The sequence below is a fragment of the Lichenostomus cassidix genome, chromosome 5 (assembly GCF_008360975.1).
Source record: "Lichenostomus cassidix isolate B80296 chromosome 5, HeHo_3.0, whole genome shotgun sequence".
In the NCBI taxonomy this organism is placed as follows: Eukaryota; Metazoa; Chordata; class Aves; order Passeriformes; family Meliphagidae; genus Lichenostomus; species Lichenostomus cassidix.
The window spans coordinates 36693182-36717739 of NC_139486.1; the positions used below are offsets into that span (position 1 = coordinate 36693182).

Sequence of the window (24558 nt, forward strand, 5' to 3'; positions counted from 1 at the left end):
CTTCTGTTGTGGAAAGAATGAGGAAACTTTCCACAGTTGAAGTCTCTCCACTGTTACTTTACCATACATAGTTGTTGAATCTTATGGTTCTCACTACATTGTATGATGCAAGTCGCCTGCGTATAAAGTTCCATCTTGGGAAGTATTATGGCAGAATATTGGTCATACAGTATGTGGAATATGCCTAAAATTGTATTATCTAGCTACACAATTTACATGCTAAATTAATTCAAGTAGGAAAAATGAGGACTCAGACATATTTTCTAAATTATGCTAACACCACAAAGTTATCCAGAGGTCATCTTCTAAATCATGAAGGCAGATTACATGCTAGTGGACTGCCATGTGAAAGTCTGATTGGATTTCTCAAGTCTTGGCATTGCAAATATTCTTTTTCTAGATTGAAGAAAAACTGTTAGAGCTGTCAGAGCTGATGAAGAAGGTAAAGGAGAGCTGGGACATGAGGAAAGTGTTATATGAAGAAAACTGGGAGATCCAATTGCTCCGCAGAGAGCTAGAACAAGCAGAAGCATGGCTGGCAGCCAAGGAGAGCTTTCTTTCAGATCCCTCCTATGGGGTGAGTAACAAGAGTGCAGCACTACTGAACACTGTGTGCCTCTCAGCACGTGCACAGGGCTTGGCTCATGGATCAGCTCATGCCTGAAATTAATCACAATATCAACAGCAATGCACCCCTGAGATTAGAAAGGGCAGGAGCTCTGTCCTCTCACAGAAGTGAGCCCCAGGGCAGCTGCTGCATTTGGCATGGTGATGGGCTCCTGGAAGTGGTGGCTTCCAGGCGGTGGTAGAAGACCAGGGAGAATTCCAGACCATTTTTTCATATTACTTGCAGAGAGTTCAAACTTCCCTGTCTTGCTAAGAGCCGGTTCAAAAGGAAAAAGGGGTTTTCCCCACCTTGTGGGGGAAAAAAGGGGCTTTTCCCACTTCATTCTTCCCATTAAGTGATAGAATGTTTTACACAGACAGCTTGATAGATAGCTTGTAAATTCCTTTGTAAACACCATATTTTTGTTTGTTTTATTGGGTTTTTTCTCGTTGATTATCTTCAAGATGGAAAGATGGAAAAGATGGAAAACAAAAGTCCTAAACTCAGGTATCAGAAGCTAAGCAGAGGACATGATAGAAGACTCAGATGTATTTCTTGTGGGGCAGGAAAACCTCTGTGTCTAGCACAAGCTAGAATCCAAGTACTTAATCTGCAGGTAAACAGTTATAGCTGGAAGCCATGGTACTGCATGGCCTTGCAGAAAAGGGAAGGTTAGTATTTGAGCTCTTTTTTTCCTGAACAGTGGGCTGACTTCAAGATACAAACCTTTATTTTTTTAATGTAAATTCAGATTTTTCATACACTAGCAGGGGTTTAGACATTCAATTACAAAATTTTCAGAATCCTCACTTGGCTAAATAGAATGGATAAATCTGGAAATCTTGGGTATAATCTCTTCTAATGGACTTGATTTTGGTCTTCTGTATGTGGTAATTTTTCCATTCAGGATTCAGTGTCGGAAGTAGAGGAATTACTGAAGAAACACCATGATTTTGAGAAGATGCTTGCAGCACAGGAGGAGAAATTTGCTCAGCTCAGCAGGAAAACTAAGGTGAGTAGTAGGAGGCTGATGAGCTGTGTATTAGACAGGATGATGTGGGTCCTTGATTGCAGATGCCTCTCCACGTAACAATGAACTCCTGTGCTGGGATAGGGTAAACGAGTAATCAAAGCTAAGGATTTTTCAGACAGAGCAGCTGAGAAAAAGACCTGTATGTGGATCAAAAAAGACCAACTAGCTTGAAAAAGCTGTAGGGGAGAAGTGGAAGTTTTCTTCTGCCAGGATCAGTGAAAAGGGTATTGAGAAACAGGGTGATCTCTTGCTGCACAGATGGAGAGATTTTGCTTCATTCCGGATTTCAGTAGGGAGCTGGAGGCACCTGAAAATGATACAGGATAGCAAAGGGCTGAACATAAAGGGAGACAAAGGCACAGATAGGAATTTTTCCTCCTGGCATAAGATTTTTACAATGGATTGTGATAAATACCAAAAATATTCTGTGAGGCTCTCAGATTCTGTTTCATTGTGTGGGATTCTGTTTCAATTTTTTCAATTATTTTTGTGAAATAACCAGCAAAATGTAATGGTTGTGTTTGACTTTAGGCTGAAAATCATTCTGTCTTTTGTTCAGTTATTTGCAAATTGGCTAAGTGAAGGGATAAGTGTCCTTCCCTCTAAATTTTCCACAAGAACAACCCTGGATAATCAATGTTCTTACAGAAAATTTAAAGAAGCATTGCCACAAGAGAAGCAGCATAGTTTCTCTTGAGCTAATTTTAAAAAATCAGCCTCCAAAGAACTTAGCAAAGGCAGGATTCACCATATTTGAGGTTAACTGACATTAGAATTCATGATTTGGGCAACAAAGTAATGCTCAGCACATAGAAATTAGATTCACATCTAACTCTAAGAATGTCAGCAGAAATACAGGCCTTAAGATTTAATGCCAGGAGACAGTGTATTTGAAAAAGTATTCCTGCTTAAAATGAAAAAATCTTAGGTAAGTATTCGTGAATGCAATGAACGTGATTTTGAAAAATGTAATGCTGCTGTCCTACAGAGAGAGATGAATATTCTGAAACAAGTGGACACAGAAGAGAGTGAGCAGAAGGATAAAGGCAAAGTTGTACGGGTTCCTTCTCTGAGAAGAAAATCATCTGACAAAAGAAATGCACCACCAAAAGTGACAGAGATAAAGAGCACAACGTCACAGCCACCTGTGCCAGTACCCAGCGTGTCCTGGAGGGTCCCACTTGAAACTATTTTCTCCCCCATTGAAAAATCTCCAAAAAGTTTCCAACAATTCAATTCTGAGGAAGTCCCTGAAGTGCTGAGCAGCACCAAAACAGAAATGAAAGCTAAGGCACAGCTCAGTGAGATTACCACTCCAGCTACACCAGAGATGGGCCCACAAGCTGCATCTTCAGAAAGTCACAGTTCTTTAGGCTCTCCTTTGTCTCCTACTCCTACAAGCCAGCAACACAGCAGCAGTTTGCCAGAATCACAAGCCACAGACCATGTATCTGCTCAGGAAAAAGGTGCTACAGGCTCCTCTCTCTCCAACCTGCAGACCAAACTAACGACAGCACCACCCGAGCCTGGACAAAAGTCACTAGATAACTCACCAAATTTACTGCTTTCTAACACCTCTTGGGAGAGATTAAGCAATACATCTTCGGTAAGCCCCAGGAATTCCTGGCTCTCTCCTCACAAACCACTATCCTCTGCTAGTTAAAGTAAGGCAAAATATGAAGTTCTGTGTGAAAGTCACAAAGAGCACCATACAGTGGGCATTGCAGTGGATACACTCCTGGATCCAAACAAGAGGCATTTTAATGTGCCTTTGCATTTGAAGCACTTTCCACAAAGGTAGTTCCATGAAGATAGTTAACTTAGGCAGCTATGTTCAGCTTAAAACCATTTTCAATTTGCTAAGCTTTGCAGCCTAGATCTTAACAACTGTATTGGTTTCTGTTTTCCTTTCCTGAACTAGAGGCTATTCCTGCTGCTGAATACTCAGCAGAGCACTTAACAACAGCCAGGAGATGGTGTCTCACAAAGAGGCTGATGCACCTACATGCTCTGTGTGAGGTGACAGTGCTCAGTGTCCTCTTTGTTTGGAAGTCAGAGAGAGGCAGGACTTCATGGCACATTTGCCAAAGAGCCAACCTGGTGCAAGACTAGAACCAAAAACTCCTGTTTGCTCACCCTGGCAGGACTAACTCATGGACAGATAAAATTATTTCCCTTCTCTCCTGTACTCTGAGAGAAATATTGTTTGTCACATACCCAAGCGTACCGGTACAATATACATTGGTTTAACTCAGTAATTGTGGAGGTGGTATGAACAACTTGAACAATTTAAGTTGTAAAATGTATTTAATAACATAATAATAATATTAGTTAATTAACACACTATGATAGAGCAAATTCCATAAGCAAACTGTTAAGAAGGATTTGAATTCTCTTTGTTTAGGTGGTCTATCAAAGATATGATTGCAACCTAGTGAGCATTTCCAGCTTTGCTGTCAACGTAAAGACTAGAGCAACTAGAGATCAGTTTGTTTGCATGGAATTTATCTGAAAAATACTTTCAGAAATTTAACATATGCCTAAGGGCTATATTAAAGTTAAGTAGCAATGTTCTTGTATGTCTCAGGTTTCTGCAAGTCTCCAGCACATGGAAGGTTTCCTAGAGAAGCGAGACCAACTCCTTCCAAGAAGACAACAGGTAGAAACAAATACCATGATTCTGGGTTATTTCATTTTTCCTTGAGTTATAGCCCAGATCTGGTCTGACTTCTTCAGGATAAGCTCTTGCTGAAGAGGAATTCTTCAGTACTGTGGTTTTACCACTAAAATGCATGAGGAAGTATCCACTGACTTTGGCAGTACCTGATCTTTAAGAGAAAGAGACATTGGAATTTTTGCCCATCATGGGAATCATGCAAAACAGGGTCTGTCTACATTAGTGGGAAAAAATTAGACATAACTTAGTTATCCACCTTCAGCGATGTTGCTGACCACACAGTGTAGAGCTTGCTTGAACTAGGTGATGTCATTTGTCCAGTCCTGACTCATAGAGAGCCCTTCTTGAATCACCCACACAGAAACTATAGTAGGGTCTGTTTTTCTAAGATATAATAATCACTATGAGAACTTTTGTGAGCATAATATCAACAGATACTATGTGGAAGTTGCATATGAAAGATTTCACTACTTCAGTAAAATATATACTTCATAACTGAATTTTAATACCATTTCTATTTATGTAGCCAAGGTCAAGGTCTTGGAAGTCCTTCTATGTAAAACTTGATGGATTAAAGCTTGATTTCTATAATGATGAAAAAGAAGCATCGAAGGTAATTTGGTTTCTTAATCTTTCTAGCCAACTCTGTGTCTACCTAAGTAAAAGTTAATATATAAAAGTCACCTTTGCTTTGGTTTGGGGCTGGGGTAATCTGCTCTGTTTCAAATGTCAGCTGAGTGAAAATTTAGCAATTATTCAACTGATACAACTAAAACACAGAATAATAAGCTTCCAGAAATTTTCAAAGATATACCTTAAAAGAAGTATCTTATTCAAGAATTGCCTTTAAGATATAATGCAATTGTCCCATGGTTCCTCTGTGGTTCATTTTATTCAGTGATCCTAGTTACAAAGTTAGAACCATAAAGAGATGGGGGTGCAGTCTGCCTGCAGGTTGGTATGGAACTGAATCCTAGAAGAAAGGATGCAGAAGACATTTTGTTTTAATTTTATCCCCCTTCAGAACACATCCACACTTCTGTCCCTCAGCATTTTTGGTGCCAAATGTGAGAGGCTGGCAAATTACTCCAGGAAAGAGAATGCCTTCATGCTGCGGTGAGTCTTATGGAGAAGTGCACAAATAAGTCCTGCACAGCTCCCTGCCCACAGTCACCTAAGGCTGTGTGTTAAGAGGCATAACTGAAGTGTCTTACACTCACAAGCACAGAAGGTAAAAGGCAAAACTGACTAGAATTCACCTTTTCCTGTCCTTACTTACAGGCTGAGAGATGGGGCAGAGTATTTCTTTGCAGCACCTTCTCAGACACTGATGGAGGACTGGCTGCAATCACTACAGAATAATATAGGTATGTTCTTACTTCCTTCAAGAATGAGCTGGGTTTTTAACAAGTGATGGTGAAAGAAAGACAAGAGAAGAGAATGAGATGTCCTTAGTTTGGGGCATTTGGAGTCATCCTTTTTGCCTCTGTTAGACAGCAGTACACAAGTCACTGCTACCTGGTGATATAGTGACCTGGCAGTAAAATGCCCAGGGTGACATGCAAAGCACCTTCCAGTTGTACTGTGGCCAATATCAGGTTGTTCCCTGGTAGGGGCCTGGGGCTGTACTCATCCTTTTATTAAGGATCTGCTTTGGATCTTGATCAACAATTTTTCTTCTGAAACTAGATCTCTTTCTAGACATCTCTCTAGACAGTGGCTTACTTGGAAGGAAGGCAGAGCATAATTATAGCTATGATGGTCACAGAAAATTTTTATGGAACCAGAAGTGGCAAACTCAGCCTCTAACATTACTTTTTATTTGTTGGGTTTTTTGACTCTGTAGGACACGGTGACAGATCACATTCTACAGTGATGGTGCAAACTTTCATTTCAAACACAGAGAGCTCCCAGAAAAGAGTGTGGGACTTTCCAGACAGAGATTCTGCTGAAAGACTAACCAGCAAAAGCTCACTCCCAAGGTATGGGCTCTGTGCACAAAGCTGAACAGATGTCAGTGCTGTTTGTACTCCCCTAGCAGTCATCTACAAAGAGACTGCCCTGAGGTCAAAAAGTCCTGCTCCTCGGTCCCCAATGCCATAAAGATACTATGGCCAGCAGGACCAAGGCAGCAATTGTCCCCCTGTACTTGGCACTGGTGAGGCAACACCTTGAGTGCTGTGTTCAGTTCTGAGCCACTCCAAGAAAGCTGGAGCATGTCCAGAGAAGAGCAACAAAGCTGGAGAAGGGTGTGGAGAACAAGTCCTACCAGGAGTGGCTGAGGGAGCTGGGGTTGTTTAGACTGGAGGAAAGGAGGCTCACAGGAGACACAGGCATGGAAAACACAGCCACAGCCAAATTTGGATATTTGGCCTGTTTAAATCAGTTTCTGTTGCATTTGGAGTCTGTACAGATCTTACAGGCTATGATGTGAAATCCTAGTCCCACAACTGGGCAGACTTTTGCTGCTGAGCTAGATGCTTAACAAGTCATAACATATACAGAGTGACATAAACTCCTCTAGATTGTACCTTATTTTCTGATGATGCATTTTGTTGATAGGAGAACACCTTCCTTCAAAATCAAACCAGAAAGAGAGTCTACAGAATTTTCCAGAGATTTTAAGGAAGATGGGCCTACACTGACACGAGCTTCAATCACACCTAAGCCTAGAACAAAGTGGAAATAAAACAAAATTGCTTCCATCTCTACTAAAAGCAGGAAGACAAAAAATGACATTTGCCTCAATGACAATTATAGCTTAACTCAGCCCTCTGGAAATGTATTGATATGTTTTAAGTTAATCACTTCCCTCTGAACTTTTTAAATTATGCATTAAATCTCATAAAATCTTTAATTAAACAGAATTGCATCTGGTATACTTTTGTGTGTAAAACAACTTTGTCATTTGCCATTATCACCCCAGCGTTATCTACTCCAATGTACTGCACAAAAGAGCAGGGGGGCCTTTAAGCCAGACAGCTCAAATGAAATGTTTCTCTGAGACAGGAATGGGGAGCACTGAGAAGAGCATGAGGTGCAAGCTGTGAGTTTACTACACCCCTCTGCAAGATCTGCAGAGGCTTGGGTGCTCTGTGCACCCAAAGGTAATGTTATATACTTCCTACAGCGCTTTGTGGTCTCCACAATCTTTCCTTTTTATAACACATTAACCAACAATTCTCTATTTGCCAATTCTTTCTGGAAGAAGCTACCAGGAAAAAAAGTCCTGCAGTGTTACTAATTTTTAATGGAATCTGAAACGAAAATAAGGTATGAACAATCAGTATTTCAGTATAAAAGGAGAGAAGTAGGATGGCAACGAGGAGGTCTAGTCCCCAGACAGAAAGATCCACGTGCTAAGCTATGGTGTAATCATGGAGAGGAATATATATTTCCCCCCCTCCTTACCTCTGCTTCTGAGCCAAAGAAAAGTTACCTAGCATGAAGCTGGAGAGAAATGGGTTTTTTTTCCCCCAGGACAGTGTAGTGGCTGGAGGCTCTTCCCTGACAGGTGGAACCTAAAGCTTCAAGTCCTTAACTCCTCTGACAAGGACTTCAGCCTTGATCCTTTTTTAGCCAGTCTGAAGCATGATTCTCGCTGTCTGCTTGGAGTCCTCTCCTCTGCACTGACTAATTCTCCAGTGGGAGAGAAGCAGAGCACTTTACACCAAGCTTATGTAAGTACTTTATGGGTATATGCAACATCTAGACTTTAAATTTGTGTTCAGTCTGATTTAGATCAGTCACAGGCATCCAACAACGTGAGCTAATAATTTCCTTTTTTTGGCTAGTCCATCTCTCATCTGTTGTACCTCAGCTGAAGCTGCTGCCTGTCACAAAAAAACCCAAACAAACAAACAAACCCAGCACATCCAAGCAATGGGAAACTGATGCATTTCATTATTGTTGATGATTTTTAACTGATTTTAAAAAAAACAAAACTATTTCAGTATTTTAAACTTACCATTTAATTTATAACAGTAAAGTTCAGTGAAAGACAGACTTCTGTACACACTTATATCAAACTACCAAGAGGCAAAACAAAGCTGGGGCTTGGCTGTGGTTCAGTTCAGCTGCCTCCTTGCCCTGCCTTGTGCCATTCCAATGAAGAGGGTTTTACCACAGGAGGTAGATTTTGTTCCAAGTTCTCCATACCTTCGTAAACCAGAAGATCTTCTCCCACATTTCTTCCATTCAGTCTTGAAACCAGTAAATGCATATGAAGTTCTCAGCAGGCATTTAGCATAAGTAGTAATTACACAACTGGAAAAAACCTGGCCTTGTATTTAAGCACGTGAAGACTTTCATGGGTCTGGTGCTTTTTTGCAATACTTTATTTTTAATTAATATATTATTAAATGGTTAAAAGACACAAGCAAGCGATTTCTATGAAGCACAACTAATCGTTATAGTAACAGTCTCATTTCCTTTGTGTTTGGCAGCAGACAGCAAGCTCTGTATTTGTGGGAGTTTTCCAGCAAAATGTTCATCAGAGAGCAGTGATCAGGGTGCATTTTGGATGAGGTTTTTCATGGTCATGCATTCATCTTCAGTGGTTAAGCAAACACAACTCCAAACCAGCAAGGCCTGGTTTATAAGCATGGCATGTGCCTTTTTTTGGTGAGATGCAGAGAAGCAGCTTTCTCTGGAAGTGCCTGCTTTGGTTTGCACGCACTCTGTTCAGCCACAGTACAGCATGTGGCATTAGGCCAGGCAAGAAAGGGGCCAAGCAAAAAAACAAACACAACCTTTGAGGAACAAAGACACAAAATTTCAGAGGCCCTTAGACTCCATGTTTACCCTCGAGGGAACAGGGACCAGTCCTGAGCACAGGTCACTGATCAGCCTCATGTCACTGAAACTATGCCCTATATTTCTGTGGTTTTGGGGCAGTGCAAATCAGCAAGCTCTGAACCAGAGCTCAGGTGTGCTTTGAGGGACAGCCTGTGCCAACCACCTCTTCCCAAAAGCTGCACAGACAAGGCTGTGCAAAGTGTAGGTCCTTCCAATCTGCAGGGTCCTCCAGCAGCCTCTGTCCTCACAAATGCCCACCAGATGTTCCTACCACACCAACAAGCCAGAAACACACTCCCTCAATGTCACAGAATCAGAGAACCCTTTAGGCTGGGAAAGACCTCTGCAACCATCAAGTCCAACTGTTAACTCAGCACTGCCAAGCCCAGCACTAAGCTGCGTTCACATGTGCCACACCCACATCACGTTACAAAAACAAAAAGGCAACCAAAATAAAACAAAAAGGCACTCTGAGGGGCAATGATACAGTCCTCACATAATTTCAGGATCTGAAATGCAAAAATATATTTGGAAAAGCTATTATCATTCAAGGCTACAGAGGTCCCACAAGGGGCCACAAGGAGATGAAGAGGCACATGCCTGTCTGGTTTCAAGATTAGACTGCAGTTCCCAACCTGACTTTAAGTGCTGGCAAAACCTTTGGTGACAGTTCTCCCAGCAGAGACTGGGAGAGACACCACCTTCCCTACCCACAGCTTCCTCCCTCCCATCCTCCTTCCCTCCCTTTATAACAGGATTTAACAGTCCCTCAGCTGTTCTCCAGCTGACTGGGGGGTTTTGTGGCTCCTTCACATTTTAACCAGCATTTCTGTTTGCATTAGCAGCACTATGAATGCACCAAACATACTCCAGTTACTGGTCTGTGCAGCATCTTGAGAGACCCAATCTTCTCAGTGTGGCTGAGCCTCCTCACTGCTGGGCATGTGATGCCAAGGTTCACAAGGGGTACAGATTGTTCACTGTAGCCCATGAACACAACAGGGATATCTTTTTGCAGCAGCAGCAGAGCTTTCCAGTACCAGCCAGAGGAGCATGGAAATGGTGCACACCCTGTGCATGTGTGTGCACAGAGCCATGTGGGCTTGTATGTGCCACAAAATACTGTGCCAGGACATGCTGCTCTCCCAGGCAAAGGTAGCAGACCCAGCTGGATCAACTCTCAGCTCAAAATGGCTCTTTATGTTTTGTCTTGCAGCCAGTATCCGATTAGTTGTTATCGTCTCATGATCTGAATCCCGCTGTACAGTTGCTTTCCAGCTGTTAAGACTCCTCAGGTTCTGCACAGTATTCCTTAGCTCAGCAAGTAAGCATTGTTCAAGAAACATTGCTGAGGCTTACCCATTGTCATTGCAGCAGAAGCAGCCTTTAGTAGATGCAGGCTGTGGCAATCAAGTCTTTAATAAATGCTCTCCCTTGGAGCTTCAATATTGCCTGTATATACCAAGAAGACAGACCCCTCTTTCTCTGTCTTAATTTTGGATTTCAAGTACAACTAATTCTAGATCTCCAATAAATTTCCAACACAGAATAAATATGTAAGATTTTCCTTGGAAGTCCTGATGAATATGCTGTGTTTGGAATAAATAAGCCAGAAGCAGGTCCAAATTCTTCAGTGTGAGGAAGTCTGCAAACTTCTCTGACTTCTGTGGAGCTCTGTTTTATATTGCTCAGCATTCTTCCCTATCATCTTTTTAATATAGTGGAGGGCTATAAAGATGTTCCAAGCTTCTAGTTCAAGGCAAAATCTCTCACTGCACTCCAAAGCAAATGAAAGCCAGGTGTCATGTTCCTAATATTTTGCTCCAGCAAGGAGGAAAATGTGTGTTCTATTTTTTTTTAATTTGTGCTCCATTTTATGTAGCACATATTAAAAATACTTTTCCTGTGATGTTAAGGATAGAAGACTATAAAGGGAAAAATCTTCTGGGTGTGAAAATACAGTGGCTGTGCACTCTGTTAGTGAGTTATGTTGTCCTACATTCAGTTTACATCTGTAAGGAGAAACAGCTTATGTCTCAGTCATTATTACTAAATTAAATGTACTTGAGTCTATGATAATTACTCCTCTCAAGCTTCTGCTACAAAAAACTTGTTTCAGGCTCTTGACATTTTTAATGCATAAAGGTACTGCTGGTATAAATCAATACGATCACTCGTGCTTTATGCAGAATTTTTCCTCCAGCCAATGCACAAAAGAACTGTACTCACTCACTGCAGCTACCACCCTCTCTCTTGAAATGTAACCACCTCCTTCGTGGCAGTCTGGAGCAGCATTTCTGTGCCAAACTCTTGCAAGGGAATGGAAAAAAGAAGTAACTTCTAAATCAGCAAGGGGAATCGGCCAGACAGCGTGCAGTTGTCCTCACTGCAGTTTGGCCGCTGTTCACATACATACGCCTGACTTCAAAGCTGAGCCCACCAATTCAGTGCAAATTCTAGTTGCTCAGCCTCTCTGAAAATCTGGACATCACTGAATGCAAATGGCCAGGACTTGATTTGTAATGAAGTATTGAAAGGACACTGACAATGGGCTCAGGGTTGAAGGCACAGGCTCATACAAAGAACTATCTATCACCACCACCATATGCTATAACATCAGGGAGATCCTGGGAGGTCTCTGCTAACCAGGACCTTAATTTCTTAACAAATAAGACCACATTATGAGGCTCTTGTGGGCTGAAAATGCAGGGGAATGAGATTAAATAAACCCTGTTGAAAGCTAGGAGCTTGAAAAAGGCAAGATGAGAAATGTACAGGTTTCTTCAGTTTTCTGCAAATATTGAACACTGTGATGTGTTGTAATGTGACTGTGATGTGTTGCAATGTGCTGCCATAGCCTCTGGTGGGGAACAGTGCAAAAACCCAGCCTAGGGGTATCCAGAGTACCTGGAGAAATTCCCAGTCCTTCTGCGTCTCCTTCGTTCTACAGCACTCCTGATTGCTTGGAGGAGCAGGTCTTTGTTATTGAGGATGTTGTACTTGCTCAGATTCACAAGTTTATCAAAATTTTCAGAGGAGTAGATCAGCCTAATGAGGTAGTATGGTGAGCAGCTGCTCTCCAGATTGACTTTACCTTCTTCCATCTCTGAGTGAGCACGCTTTACCCCTGCAGAGAAAGACAAAAGCCACCACAGTGAGATTAATCCAGAGTACTGTCACAGGATGGTGTATGGGACTGATCTACTTGGCAGAACCCACTGTTAAAAACAGCCTCCAGGAAATACTGCAGACCCACTCCACAACTTGAAAGAGCCATTCCTGGTCAATTTTCCCAACTACTCCTCTTTTCCCTCCTGCTAAAGCTCAGACCTGGAAATCCCTCAGCAGAGCTGGCACAAATTCTTACATTCCTCCTTGTCCTGACCCTGCAGACATCATTCCCAGGCAGCATGCACATGGGTCCACATCCTTTCCCAAACCCTGAAAGTCTGACTCTCAGACAAAGACATACACTTGGAACAATTTTCAAAATCCATTATCATCCCTGGATTAGTGGTGACAAGTGCACATCTGCCACCTAGAGTGAGTGGACAACCCAGAACATACAAGGATGCCTTGTGTGCCTTGTGATGCTAACTACAGCCTGTTGCAAAGTGCAGAGGGACCAGAGCATCCCAGACTCTCAGCAAACTCCAACTTGGCCTCAGGTTATGCCTCTTGGAATTGGGAACATCCATTACTCCCTGATACATCAATGCTTTTGCTTTAAAGGACCCCCTAATTACCTGCACCAAGGACTTCAGCAGTACATTTCTACAAAATTTTTAGCTACATTCCTTTGCTGGCTTTTTTTGCCTATCTCATTGCAGTCTGAACCAAATATGCCAAAACACTAACATAGTGTGAGATGACTACAGGGCTACAAACAGACTGCTGAGATATTCTTTATAATGTCAACCAGAAACTCATGAAAAAGACACAATTGTCCTTGAGACATAGCAGGTTTTAGTCTAACCTAGTGGTTCCTGGGCAATGTGATCTCAGGGTGCTGGGCACAGGCTACCAAAAGAAGTGGCTGAATTAAAAACATCCAGTGTTTCACTGAGCCTCACAATATTCAGAGAGATGTATTATCTATGCGATCCACATCCAAATAAAGCTGCCTCAAGCACACAAAAGCACAATCTGTAATTGCTGCACCACAAATGGGCACTTCACAAGTTGAGCCTTTTCAGGACTTAAATAGTTAAAAACAAGGAAAATAAGTACCCTCATTCCACAAGATGTCTCTCATCTGCCTAGGAACAAAAAGCTCCACTGTTAAAACTTGAAATCCATGAAAGCAGGTTGCCAAGGACCCTCCTCCTCCAACCACCCACATCAAGTTGCTGGTTGTCAGCTTGATGGATGAATCACTGACTGCTGAGAGACATGCAGGTGAGTGTCAGAGCTCACCAGTTTGGGCCTGGAGCACTGAGAACCGGCAGCAGCTGCTCTGCTCTGCACTGTCTCATCTATTTTTCATTCAGGGAGAGTCCAAAATCCTCACCTGCTTTACCTGCCACCCACTGCTCAATGGTTGGATCTCACCACACACTGCCATTGGACCATTTCCAGCCTCCACTAAACAAGCCTAATTCCCTCTACAGAGTATCTCCTCTTTTCATCCACAGAGTTTCTAAATGTGATTTTCTTGATTTAGCTCTTGCTGTACATATTTGCTGAGCATCACTGAACAGCAGAGCAGAAAAGTACCTTTACTTTTGCTGCTCTTCCAACCCTTCCCAAATGCTCCCTCAGAGACTTCCATTTTGCTGTGGTCCCACTTGGGGCCACAACAGGATTTTGGGTAATGCTTGAAGGAGCTCACCCCAGGTGCTTGAGCAGAGATAGTTGCACATCCCAGGCTGGCCCCACATCTCTCTGCTCTGCCCTAGTTCCTTCCAAGCAGTACATGGAGCCTATCCCACCACAGCCACACGTGCTCCCCCTGCCCAGGTCCATGTGCCCAAGCCTGCCATCCCTCGAGGCCTGGGCAGGAGGTTTCCTCTGCACCTCCCTCTCCACCACAGGCAGCCTGCTTGGGGAAGGCAGGGGTGCAGAGCCAACCCTGGGGCTGGAAGGCCTAAGGGCCAGCTCCTGCTGCTGCTGCTTTCCAGCCCACCAGCAGGTCCTTCAGGAGGCCCTTATCTCCCTGCCCCCATAGCTCTCTGGACTTTTCTTTACTCTCCCTCTTCCCAGTGTCAGCACTTTGCACATCTCTCTTGGCAGGACATGGCACCAGGCACAAGTGAGGAAGACCTGGAGCTCTGATGCAAGGCACAGCAGCAGGAGCCATCTGCCAGGCAGGGCTGGAGGAGGCAGAGTGGCACTGAGTTGCCCAGGACTCTGTCTTCCACGCTTTTCAAGTGGAGAACAACCAGCAGGAGTATGAAGGTTGCTCTTCTGCCTGCCATCAGTGGACATATAACACATACCAGGGATAGAGCACAGTGCACAGTTTTGTTGACTGCATTTACCTGGCTCCTTGAATTCCTTAAAAGTGTCATTCACCAGGGGGAAATGGATTACTATGGGTGCTCTAGGGTCCTCTGCATCCGAAAAGATATAACATTCCTTCGGGTTCTTCTCGTCTTCTTCAGTTAGCTCCACTTTGGGGAATGGGATCTTTTGTGTCTTGCAATATTTGTATGTCATCTGTAATTGCTGTGGACACAGAATGTCATGGAGTTAAAGCTCTAAGACAAGAATCAGGTAGCCTAGAAATATTACGGCATCTTAACTCATTCCCTAGAAATACTATGAAATGAATGTGTAGCTCTAAGTAGCCACAGTACTACATTACTTTCAGCCACCACTCAACACAAGACAGATAAGGCATCTTATCACCCTATAATGTTTTTCACAAGCCCAAGTGAATGATCCAGAGTCACACTCAGAATTCATCATGACAGACCAGGAGACATCACAGGCACATCTCCAGCAAACAACTGTTATTGCAATTCCCTGAGGATTCTAGCAAGTACATGCTGTAATCCCCTACAGACGAAATAGACTGTTTCTATAGTTCTGGTTTTGAAGGAAGTCTCTTTCCTCCTCCAAGATATGGTGATACATGATTAAGATTTAGCCAGCTACTTACTTAAAAGTTTTAGTGAGACAAGAAATGTGTTACTCTGCAAAGAGCAGATTAAGTTAATCTTCTCACCTTGAACACATTCCCCAAACCATAATCAAGGGATATAATGACATCTACATTCCTCTCTGGCTTGAAAAGTGCTGCACCACTGGTGTTGATGAAATAGCCAACATCTATCAGACAAAGATATTTCTGCAGCGGTGTCAGATTGTTAGGGAAACCATCCAGCACAGTGTCTGAAAAACATTTTGAATGTAGTTAGTGGTGCATTGTTAGGAAAGGAGGAGTGAGTAACTCTGTCTGTAGTATGTGTTAAGGGCAGCTCCTTGGTTACCCTCAAGACCAGGCTCACCTCCCTCCACAATGTGAGCACACAAAAATGGCCTCAGGAGCATGCCCTTCCAACTGCACATCTGGGCACACCTGGCCTGTTTCCACACTCTCCCAGGCTCACTCACACAGGCAGGCCGTGGGGCAGCCAGGCAGAGGACAGATGACACAGACTCCACTGACCTCACAGCTGATCTGGGGAGTCATTTTTCACAGAACAGAGACTTCAACAGTTTTTTTCCCCCTAAGAACTGGGAAAAATGCAAACAACAAAAACAATTTCACTGTGTAGCAACACAGCTAACAAAAGCAATACATCACTGCACTTCTGCATTGCTGGTTTTTTTTGCTTTTGCCTTCTCAGGGTTAGACTCCTCTCTCAGGTTGAAAAGTCTGATTTCAACTTGCTTTCAGTGATCTCATATAAGCTATCTTAGCCATGCTGCAACAAAATACCACATCAGGCACACAACATCACCTACCAACAGCTTAAAATACTGCTTGAACTAATTAAATCTCACATTAATGCCAAAAGGGGACTATACCAACTGGTAAGTTGAGATCTAAAGCCAGTTTCCAATAGACTCTTACTTCTCTGCTAGCAACCTCACCAGCTTTCCTTATAGACAGCAAGACCCTTTCAGTCCCATGGAACAGGGAACATTTTGCCATGGTTTTAAATATCAAAACAGTGGTTTAAGAGCATGCCTCAAGTTCACAAAACAAGGTAGCAAAGCCCAGAGCAGGACACTTGAGCCTTAAATCATTGTGTTTAGGCATTTTAAGAAACTGTTGATCACAGAAATACTGCTGGTAAGTTCCAGCATTTCAATTCATTCAATCTCTCTGCTTCCTTGGCCTCATTCTGTAGTGTTGATTTAAACCATGCAGAGTAACTCTAGCTTGTTCCATAGCCTGGAATGTTTCACACCAGCTTGAAGTAATAACTCATAATTTTTCCATTCCTTCACAGTCAGGTCTTCACAAAATGTGCTTATTTTAGCACTCAAGACTGCTGAGAATTCACAGATTCCACTGTAATGAGAGACATTTGCTTGAAGTCCCTCACAGAAGAAACAGAGCATACCTTTTAGTTTTATTTGGCCTGGTGAACATTTTTAGTTGAAGTTCCATTACCCCCATTTTCTTATCAAAGAGATAGAACTTTGCAGCATTTATTCATGAATGGATACATGAACTAGAAGTAGGCATTTTCTTGTGAGAATACCATCTTCCATCCCACATCCAGACTTTAAAGGAATCCTGTCTCAGAAATTCTCTTGAAAACATGAACTCTACTGTAAATGCATTGTATTAATTTCAGACTATTCTCAAATTTCTCATCAGGAAAATCAGGCATTGAAAGTCTTGTTTTAATGTCAGGTAACCTGAGCTGCAGGGAAGCCTTTACAACAAAGCTATATTCTCAAGAATTCATCTACCACAAGACCATCATTTCTGCTCACAGATCTGGCATCTCCTCACACTCCTAGAGATAGATCCATACCTGGGTTTAGCTTGGTCTTATGCAGGCAGCCAAAAGAAGATAGAAAATCTGCTAATTTGTCCCACTCCAGACTTTCAGTTCCCCTTTTCCCACTCTGGACTTCACACTTTACACCTATTTTACTTTATTTGTAGAATATCTACCCTGAGATAGTCATTAGTGTTCTTATGCTCACTTCCTCAAAATCCTCCTTGAAATCTGCTTCTACCCATTTGTCTTTACAAAAATTGACAGTCAGCAAATGTGAGGACGTTATGTTTTCTAACATTTACTGACTAACAATTTCATCCTTCATCTACCTTCTGAAGCTACTTGCTTGCTCCTTCTCTCACCCACCCTTCTTATGCTACTTGTTTTCTTCTCTCATTTGTTTTCTTAGAGCAGACTCTTTTAGGACACAGACTTTGCTTACTGAACATTTTAAAAGCAGATAGCACACTGTGGGCTCTGCCTTAATCCACAAAAAAGCACCACCACCTCTCACCATTGTCAGCAAACTGTGTAGCAATGGCAGAGACAAAACAATGGAAGGGACAAAACACGTTGTAACTTGCATAAAATGAGAGAGAAAATGCAACTTGTCAAAGAGAAGGACTCGGAGAAAGCAGAAAGCATGTGTTTTCTTGCTGAAGTCAGATTAACCTCAATAATGTGGGGTCCTCTCACATTGCTCATGGAATAAATGAAGATTATTGAAGATTTCTGATGGCTCTGAAGGTTTCTGAAGCAGAAAACCTCAGCTCCATCACCTTGTTATCATTTCACAGATTGTTTCATAGATTTTGAGGTAAAATTATTATGGCTGTTTACTCTGTCTACCTGCAGAGCACAGGCCATAGAAAATTACTGTTCAATCAATACATCAAGTCTGTGTATCTGTTCAACATTTACAGTCTAAACCTGTGTGACTTTAACTTTCTGTAGTTGGATTTTGGTACTTCTGTTTCTGAAGGGTTTAAGGAAGGTCTCTGGATGGATAATTCATCAGGCAGAAATACAGGCAACCACATGCTTGCCACCAGTCCTTTCCTTCATCTTATCCACGTAATAATCTGATATTTTATATTCTGGTGTTACCTTTTTTCTTGACCTCAAAAGGTTCAGCCCTTCCTAAATCTTTTAACTACTGTACCTATGCAGAGTGACAAACTTCCTGTAGAAGAGCATTCCTTGAAACAAATTACAGGTATCTTCTGGAAGTAAAAGAGCAGCCCATAGACTAGTTCACTTTAACCTGCTAGCCTAAAGAAACAGACACCATGAACATATGTCCAACTCAGCTGATTTCCAAACCCTGAAACAAATATCTCTAAATGTGAGTTTTCCAAAGTCTAAAAAAAAAAAAAAAAATCTGAGATGTTACCTGCACACTGCAGCTAACTCTTTGTTGCAGTTACCTTTCCATTCAATAAATTTTTTCTGGTGGATATAATCCTTATGAAATTCTAAGCCTCTCAGGAAGTTATGCGACCTTCCCAGCAGTGGACGCTTGGTCAAAATGTCCTGAAACATTTCATACAACTTTCCTGACAAACAAGATGGAGGCTCAATGACAGTAACATCTTCCTCAGGAGAATGTTTTTCTGAAAAAGAGAAGAAACTGTGAAATAGAGAAAAAACCCCCAGCAATCTGCTCTGCCAGACATTTTTGCTGGCTAGCTGGCCTTGCTGTCTTCCTGTGAGTCCCTCCCACCGCTGTTTCTTGCAGGCTGCTGGAAAACATGTGCACATGACCCATGTCATTTAAACAAAGAGATACTCAGTTTTCTTTAAAGCAGGCACAGCTTGTGAATTTTACTCTTTCAAGTCACATACTGGCTTTGTAATTTTTCCCCACAGGTAAAAGCCACCCTTCTCATCTGCAGTCATGGGCAGAGTCATTTAACAGACGAGGAAATTTATATGAAAAACATTTGTACTGACATAAAGTGTGCCTCCAGGATAAAGAAGAGAGGAGAGAACAGAGAAGACACAGCAATCATTCAGATACAGATTTAAATCATGCTGGAAGATCCACAGTGAGGCAGCACTTTAGAAGCTCTTACCTATATCTACCATATCTTGGGCCCATCGTTCCCAGAATTCATTTGAATTTGAGGACCAGTACAAGCCATCCAGCAAATTCCTAGTAAAGATGTTTGTCCAAAGACCTGCAAGTCAAACCACAAGGGAAAAGTACTACACTACCACATGTTAACCATTGACTATTGGAAATATCCATGTTACACATTATTAGCCCATCCAGCCTGACCCCATCATGACACAGCTTAAGCAGCAGGTCTCAGAGAGTTCACAGCAGTGTCAGCACTTCAGTGATCTTTCTCAGGAGATAACTACACACAGACTATTTACTGCATACTACAGAGTCACAAAATAAGAGGTATCAGTCACCCAAATGATGTTGTTGAGTTTCCTGTGTACCTGTGAAGGAAAGAAGGCTTTGAAAGCATGATGAAGCCATGTAAGCATAAAGGCCTTCTTTAAACTGATTTATTATTTAAATTGATCTGAGACTCATTTTTTCCTTCCAAGCATGTTTTCTTTCTGTGGAGTGCAGCTGGTCCAGGTTCAAAACAGAATTGGCTCCATATGTGAGACTGCTTTTGGAAAAGAAAGAACTATCCTTTGTCTTTAAGTTCTATGCCAGGTACTTACACAAGGAACAAACTTAATCTCAAGCAGACTCCACAGTGATAGAAACATGGGGGTTTTTCTCCTCTACCCTTGTCTTTGGTATCAAAACTAAAACACAGCTATCTAAACTTTGCCTGGGACAGATAGGTTCCTCTGACTAGCTGCTTTTTCCCTTTTCTTCGCATTTAGTGGCAAAATGGCCAGTCAGAGTAGTTGCTGGAGGTTAAAAGGACATCCTTCATAATTATGGGCAGAGAAGATTAGTGATACCATCCTCAACCCACGAAGCTCGGGTGGCTCCAGCCTTTGTGGGCTGTTCTAGATGACATATTTTATTTTCAGCTCCTTCCAATTCTACCCCAGTAATGCACTGTCTAGAAATAGAGTTTATGAAGCTGAAGAGTTGGAGACTGGTCAGGAAAGGAATGCTTATTATTTACCCAATTTGCCTCTTCCACCATCTGGTTTGGTTTAGAAAATGGGACAGGAACCATGCTGCAACTTTCCCAAATCTACCCAGGTGGAAAGGAAGGACAGGAGGAAAGAAGATATACAAAGAGCAGAAATGTACAAAAGGGGTAAAAAGACCTAATTTTTTTATTCTTTTTTTTTTAGGAATTAAGACCTAAAGCAGACATGCTGGCAAGGAGTGTTGTACTCAGGCCTGTAGCTAGCAAGTATCCTGGTTTCTACAATGCTGTGATTAAATATATTGCACTGCCATGTCACCTTCCAGATAGCAGATCCGAGATTCTGGCAGCTTCTTCACTCGCCTTCCCATGAAGAACTTGCTGTCAAAATATTCTGAAGGAATGGAGACTCCGTATTTTGGTATGGCCACTTCATAAGGAGAGAAATCTGCCCACTCTACAAAAGAACCAACATGTGGCATGTTTGCTGCAATAAAAATAAAACCCCAAAACCTGCCCATGTGGATAAAACTACTCACAAGCTCCAAGCATCTTGCCTGTCTCAGCAGCTCTGTACTATCTGTACCTTTGTACTGCAGGCTGCACCATCTACTTCCATACAAGCTGAGAGATTATTTGCAACCAAAAGGAGCTAGCTTCTTCTACTCAGAAAAAGTCTAACATAAGGTTCAAATTCTTAGACATCTATTTCTATATAAAGATTTTGGGATCGCACTTGCCTCTCTAAATCAAGAGCATCAACTGTACTACATGCAAGAGCTGATGTGAATTGCAAGGACTGACTGACATGAAAGCTCTACTAACCCAAAACTGCCATTCTACAAGATATAACAAAGCAGCCTGAAGACACATCATCACCACACTGGAAATTATCACAGTGTGGCATAGATATACAGTTTCCTGGCTCAAGGTGTCCAGTACAGGCATTACAGTAGAACAATAGCTATAAACCTAACCAAACATAAGGACTAATTGCTTTCCCTTCCAGTATCTGCTACTTTTAGTATCCTTTGTTCAAAATGGCCTGGGTCCATTCAAAGGATGCCGCAGCAACCCATCACAGCAATCATACTCAATTCCATTTTCATATCCTCATGAGTGTAGTATTTAGGAAGTGACAATTACATTTCACAGCACCCCTAGAAACTAAGGAAGCATCAAAGCCATTTTACAGGCAGGGCAGAAAAAGATGAGATGATTTCCCCACACTCATTCACAATGTCTGTGGCAAAAATAGGACTTCACTCCAGATTTTACTTAATGTTCTGTTTATGGCTGAGGAAGTTATCCAGCAGATGTGCTCTTTCTAACCAACACCCAGCAGTTTGCGAGAAAGACAAACATTTTAATAAAAGATGAATAGTGAGTCAGCGCAAACAACAGAGTCAGGGCAAGCAACAGATGTATTCTCCTTTTTTTCTCCACACATACACACATCTCTCCAAATTCTCTTTAATCCATACCCAGAATCAGAAGGAACTCTAGGAACACTTACCTCTAAATTTGAAAGTACCAAACTTCTCTTCTTTTACATTGAGGACTGCATAGAAAGGCAATGGGTTTTGTCCATGCTCCAATGCCTTGCGCTGGTCTGTGAGTTTGTACTTTCTTGGCTAATTGATGAGATTTAAAAAATCACAGTAAACCTCTGTAAGAGCATACCACTGGCACAGTCTACCCAAGTAAAGGCTGATAACAGATCTTTTGCAACACAGAGGAATCTGTAAGTTGCATTTTTGTAAGAGACCTTTTCCTTCATGTTCCTGGACTTTCCTTCCTGGGATACCTAGCAACTTCTTCATTAGAGTATCTAAGTGTCTTGACTGCCTGCATCCCACAGATCTTTACTAAGGATGAGATTAATATTCACATGAGGACAGATTACTCTAACTTTTAAATGTCAAACTAGAAACAGACTTTAAAACATCTGACTTTTCAGGGAGGGTGGGGGGGTTGCCTACTGAAGTTGCTAGCTCTTGGGCACCCTAGTACAGAGGCACTTCAAAACCATTATCTACCCTGGAAAATCCTGGCTACAAGATCCTCTGTCATAGTTTACAAACCCCACTGGGATGGTTCAGTCTCTTTGTATCTGTTACACACATTACATCATGCCCTCAAAGAGCAAAGCTCTAAAGAAAATAAGTGGCTGTTTCCCAAATGTGTGGCAGGACCATGTACCTACCCGTTCATGTAAGAACATCTCCTGAACAAGTGACCACAGAGTTGTAAAAGATGACACATGTCCTGCTTTTGCCCTTTCAGCAAGTTCCCTGTGATAATACTTCAGATGGTCTATAGACATAAGGTTGAGTTTGCATTTTGTCACTTGTTCTTTTACTGCCTTAAGTGGCCCCTCCAGAGACTTCTGTGACCAGTCAGCATGCTCATACAGGTCTGCCATGGTCCTAAGGAGCAGAAATGTGAGAAAATCACCCATCTATTTAGATGATTTTGGAAAATTGATACATTTACATAATCAGAAGCGAATCAGTGAGCCTAAATTGAAGTTATAACTGAGAGCCAACAGTAAGAGTTTCACGAGGGAATTATGTTCATTTGTTAACAATATAAGTCTTTGAAAGAGAAGCACCTCTCACTGTGTGGAAAAGTAGTCACAGTCATTCCAAATCAAATCTCATTTTCTATACGCACCATGTTGAGCCAGAAGCCCCGGTGAGATATGTGACACAGTCCAACAGATTTAGCTTCTGGAGAGCTAAGAGGTGGCCAAACATAGCTGACATTGCTCTGAGACCTCCGCCTGTTGCCATAACAGCTATCACTGGGACCTGTTCAAAACACAAGTATTATCCTCAGAAAGTTACTCCCCTGCCTACTTGGAAAAGTCTAATTACAGCTCCCAGAATTTCTTTAACAGATTCATTGGAGGACAATGAAATTAAATTACCATTTAGCCAATCTTTACCAGTACCTTATTTAAATTAACCTCCAGAAACTCTTAACCCCAGTGCCTGGATGAGTTTGAATATGCACTCATTTTAACTTTCTTTCCTACCCTTGTTCTTTAAAATTGGAATTGCAATGATTAAGAATAGATAATGGTATGATTTTATTATAAATAACAACAAATTGGAATAAATGCAATTAAAATGGATTTAGGAAGTTTTCTGAACTCTGCTGATTCTTCGGACAGCATTCATTCAACAAATGTAATTCCAGAAAGAAAATGAGTTTTCCCTTAAAAATTCACCCTGGATCTTGGCAACAAAACATACTTCAGATTGCTATAAAATGTTTTAACGCTCTTTCTTCACCACAAATAATTTTTACTTTTTGTAAAAAGTGTTCTGAAAATGAAGGAGGAAAAAAGTAAGCCTAAAGAAGGGACATTAGACTGATTCAATAAATATCTATGTAAGAGGAATTGGAAAATACTCTTGTTGTATTGGAAAATACTCTTGTTTTCCTATTGGTTTGGGTTGTCTGACTAGGCTGTCTCTAACACAATGCCTCATATCTTGCTGACCCACAGCATCATACTGTTGGGAACTGGCTTTGAAGAGTGATATATTATGTCCTTGGTAATTTGGCCCATTGAATAGAATGGAGGCATAAATAGCTGAGCTGAAATTTTACATCAGTATTGGGTATGTCACATGGAGAACCTCTGTTCTGCTGCCATTCAATCAATGGGTTTGTTACCTACATGCAGAAATTACCAGAAATTCTACGGGGAGTTGTGCTAATCCTAATTCAATAGACCCACACCCCATGCTTGGATTCCAGGGCACAGACCTCATGTCCATGTAGATCTCTTTCCAGATGAAGAACCCTTTTCAGGGCACCAGCAACCACTCTCTTCCTTTTTTGCAAGAACTGTTGCTCTTCTTGGCACAGATCATACCCTAAGCGCACATCTAGTTTTTCTGTGCTGAAACATAAATAAATCCAGAGACACAGGACTGGTGTTTAAAATGTATACGGATCTATTTTCAGCAACTGCAGTCTAATAAATGCAAAAATAATCATGATTCCTTGTTCAGATTTATGCAGAAATGCATCTTTCAGTTTCAAAGAAATCAACTGCTTTGGTTCTGTAGGGTGTCTTTATTGTTTCAGTGTAAGATTTACTGACAGCTAAGGGTAACAAATATGAAAAATAAAAAAGAAAGGCTTCTGTGTCTTTCAGTACCTTTGTAAGTTGAATTCTATTTCTGCTTCATGTAATTTCTGAGTAAAGGGTGACTTAAACCTAACAAGGTCTTCCATGGGGATTTCTTCTGTAGATTTATACAGACACAGTACAGTGAAAAAGATATTCAAATAATTTTTTATTGCTTCTTGTCTGACTCATTATTTTACAGTGCAACATTTTGTCTTCCCTAGCTTATACTCACCAGAGCCACCGGTCTGTTTTTTTAAGAGTATGTGTGTCATTTAGGTAATGTATGTACTCTGATGCTTTGTTATTTCAAATT

At 41.6% G+C, this 24558-nt stretch overlaps 2 protein-coding genes across 15 annotated transcripts in view; one reads left to right on the forward strand and one right to left on the reverse strand.

The window, feature by feature from the left end:
* SPTBN5 (spectrin beta, non-erythrocytic 5) overlaps nt 1-7198 on the forward strand; it is an 88607-nt gene extending 81409 nt beyond the window's left edge. Inside the window, exons 61-69 of the mRNA XM_085062343.1 lie at nt 401-577; nt 1515-1619; nt 2629-3246; nt 4228-4299; nt 4844-4930; nt 5342-5433; nt 5599-5684; nt 6164-6299; nt 6880-7198. Of these exons, the coding sequence (XP_084918469.1) occupies nt 401-577; nt 1515-1619; nt 2629-3246; nt 4228-4299; nt 4844-4930; nt 5342-5433; nt 5599-5684; nt 6164-6299; nt 6880-7006 (1500 nt within the window). The 3' untranslated portion in view covers nt 7007-7198. The remainder of the gene's footprint in view (nt 1-400; nt 578-1514; nt 1620-2628; nt 3247-4227; nt 4300-4843; nt 4931-5341; nt 5434-5598; nt 5685-6163; nt 6300-6879) is intronic.
* Nucleotides 7199-8633: 1435 nt separating this feature from the next.
* Nucleotides 8634-24558, reverse strand: part of PLA2G4B (phospholipase A2 group IVB) — a 56874-nt gene continuing 40949 nt past the window's right edge. For 8 of the 14 annotated variants that reach the window (XM_085062355.1, XM_085062350.1, XM_085062356.1 and 5 more), the window contains 10 exons: nt 23876-24011; nt 22772-22908; nt 22302-22524; nt 21612-21729; nt 20415-20552; nt 19097-19201; nt 18449-18634; nt 15284-15450; nt 14595-14781; nt 8634-12241 (listed from right to left, as the gene is read on the reverse strand). In XM_085062355.1, the coding sequence (XP_084918481.1) occupies nt 12003-12241; nt 14595-14781; nt 15284-15450; nt 18449-18634; nt 19097-19201; nt 20415-20552; nt 21612-21729; nt 22302-22524; nt 22772-22908; nt 23876-24011 (1636 nt within the window). In that variant the 3' untranslated portion in view covers nt 8634-12002. Of the gene's footprint in view, nt 12242-14594; nt 14782-15283; nt 15796-18414; nt 18635-19096; nt 19202-20414; nt 20553-21611; nt 21730-22301; nt 22525-22771; nt 22909-23875; nt 24012-24558 lie in introns of those variants that run through there. The other 6 variants (XR_014852645.1, XM_085062361.1, XR_014852646.1 and 3 more) reach the window with 6 other exon arrangements.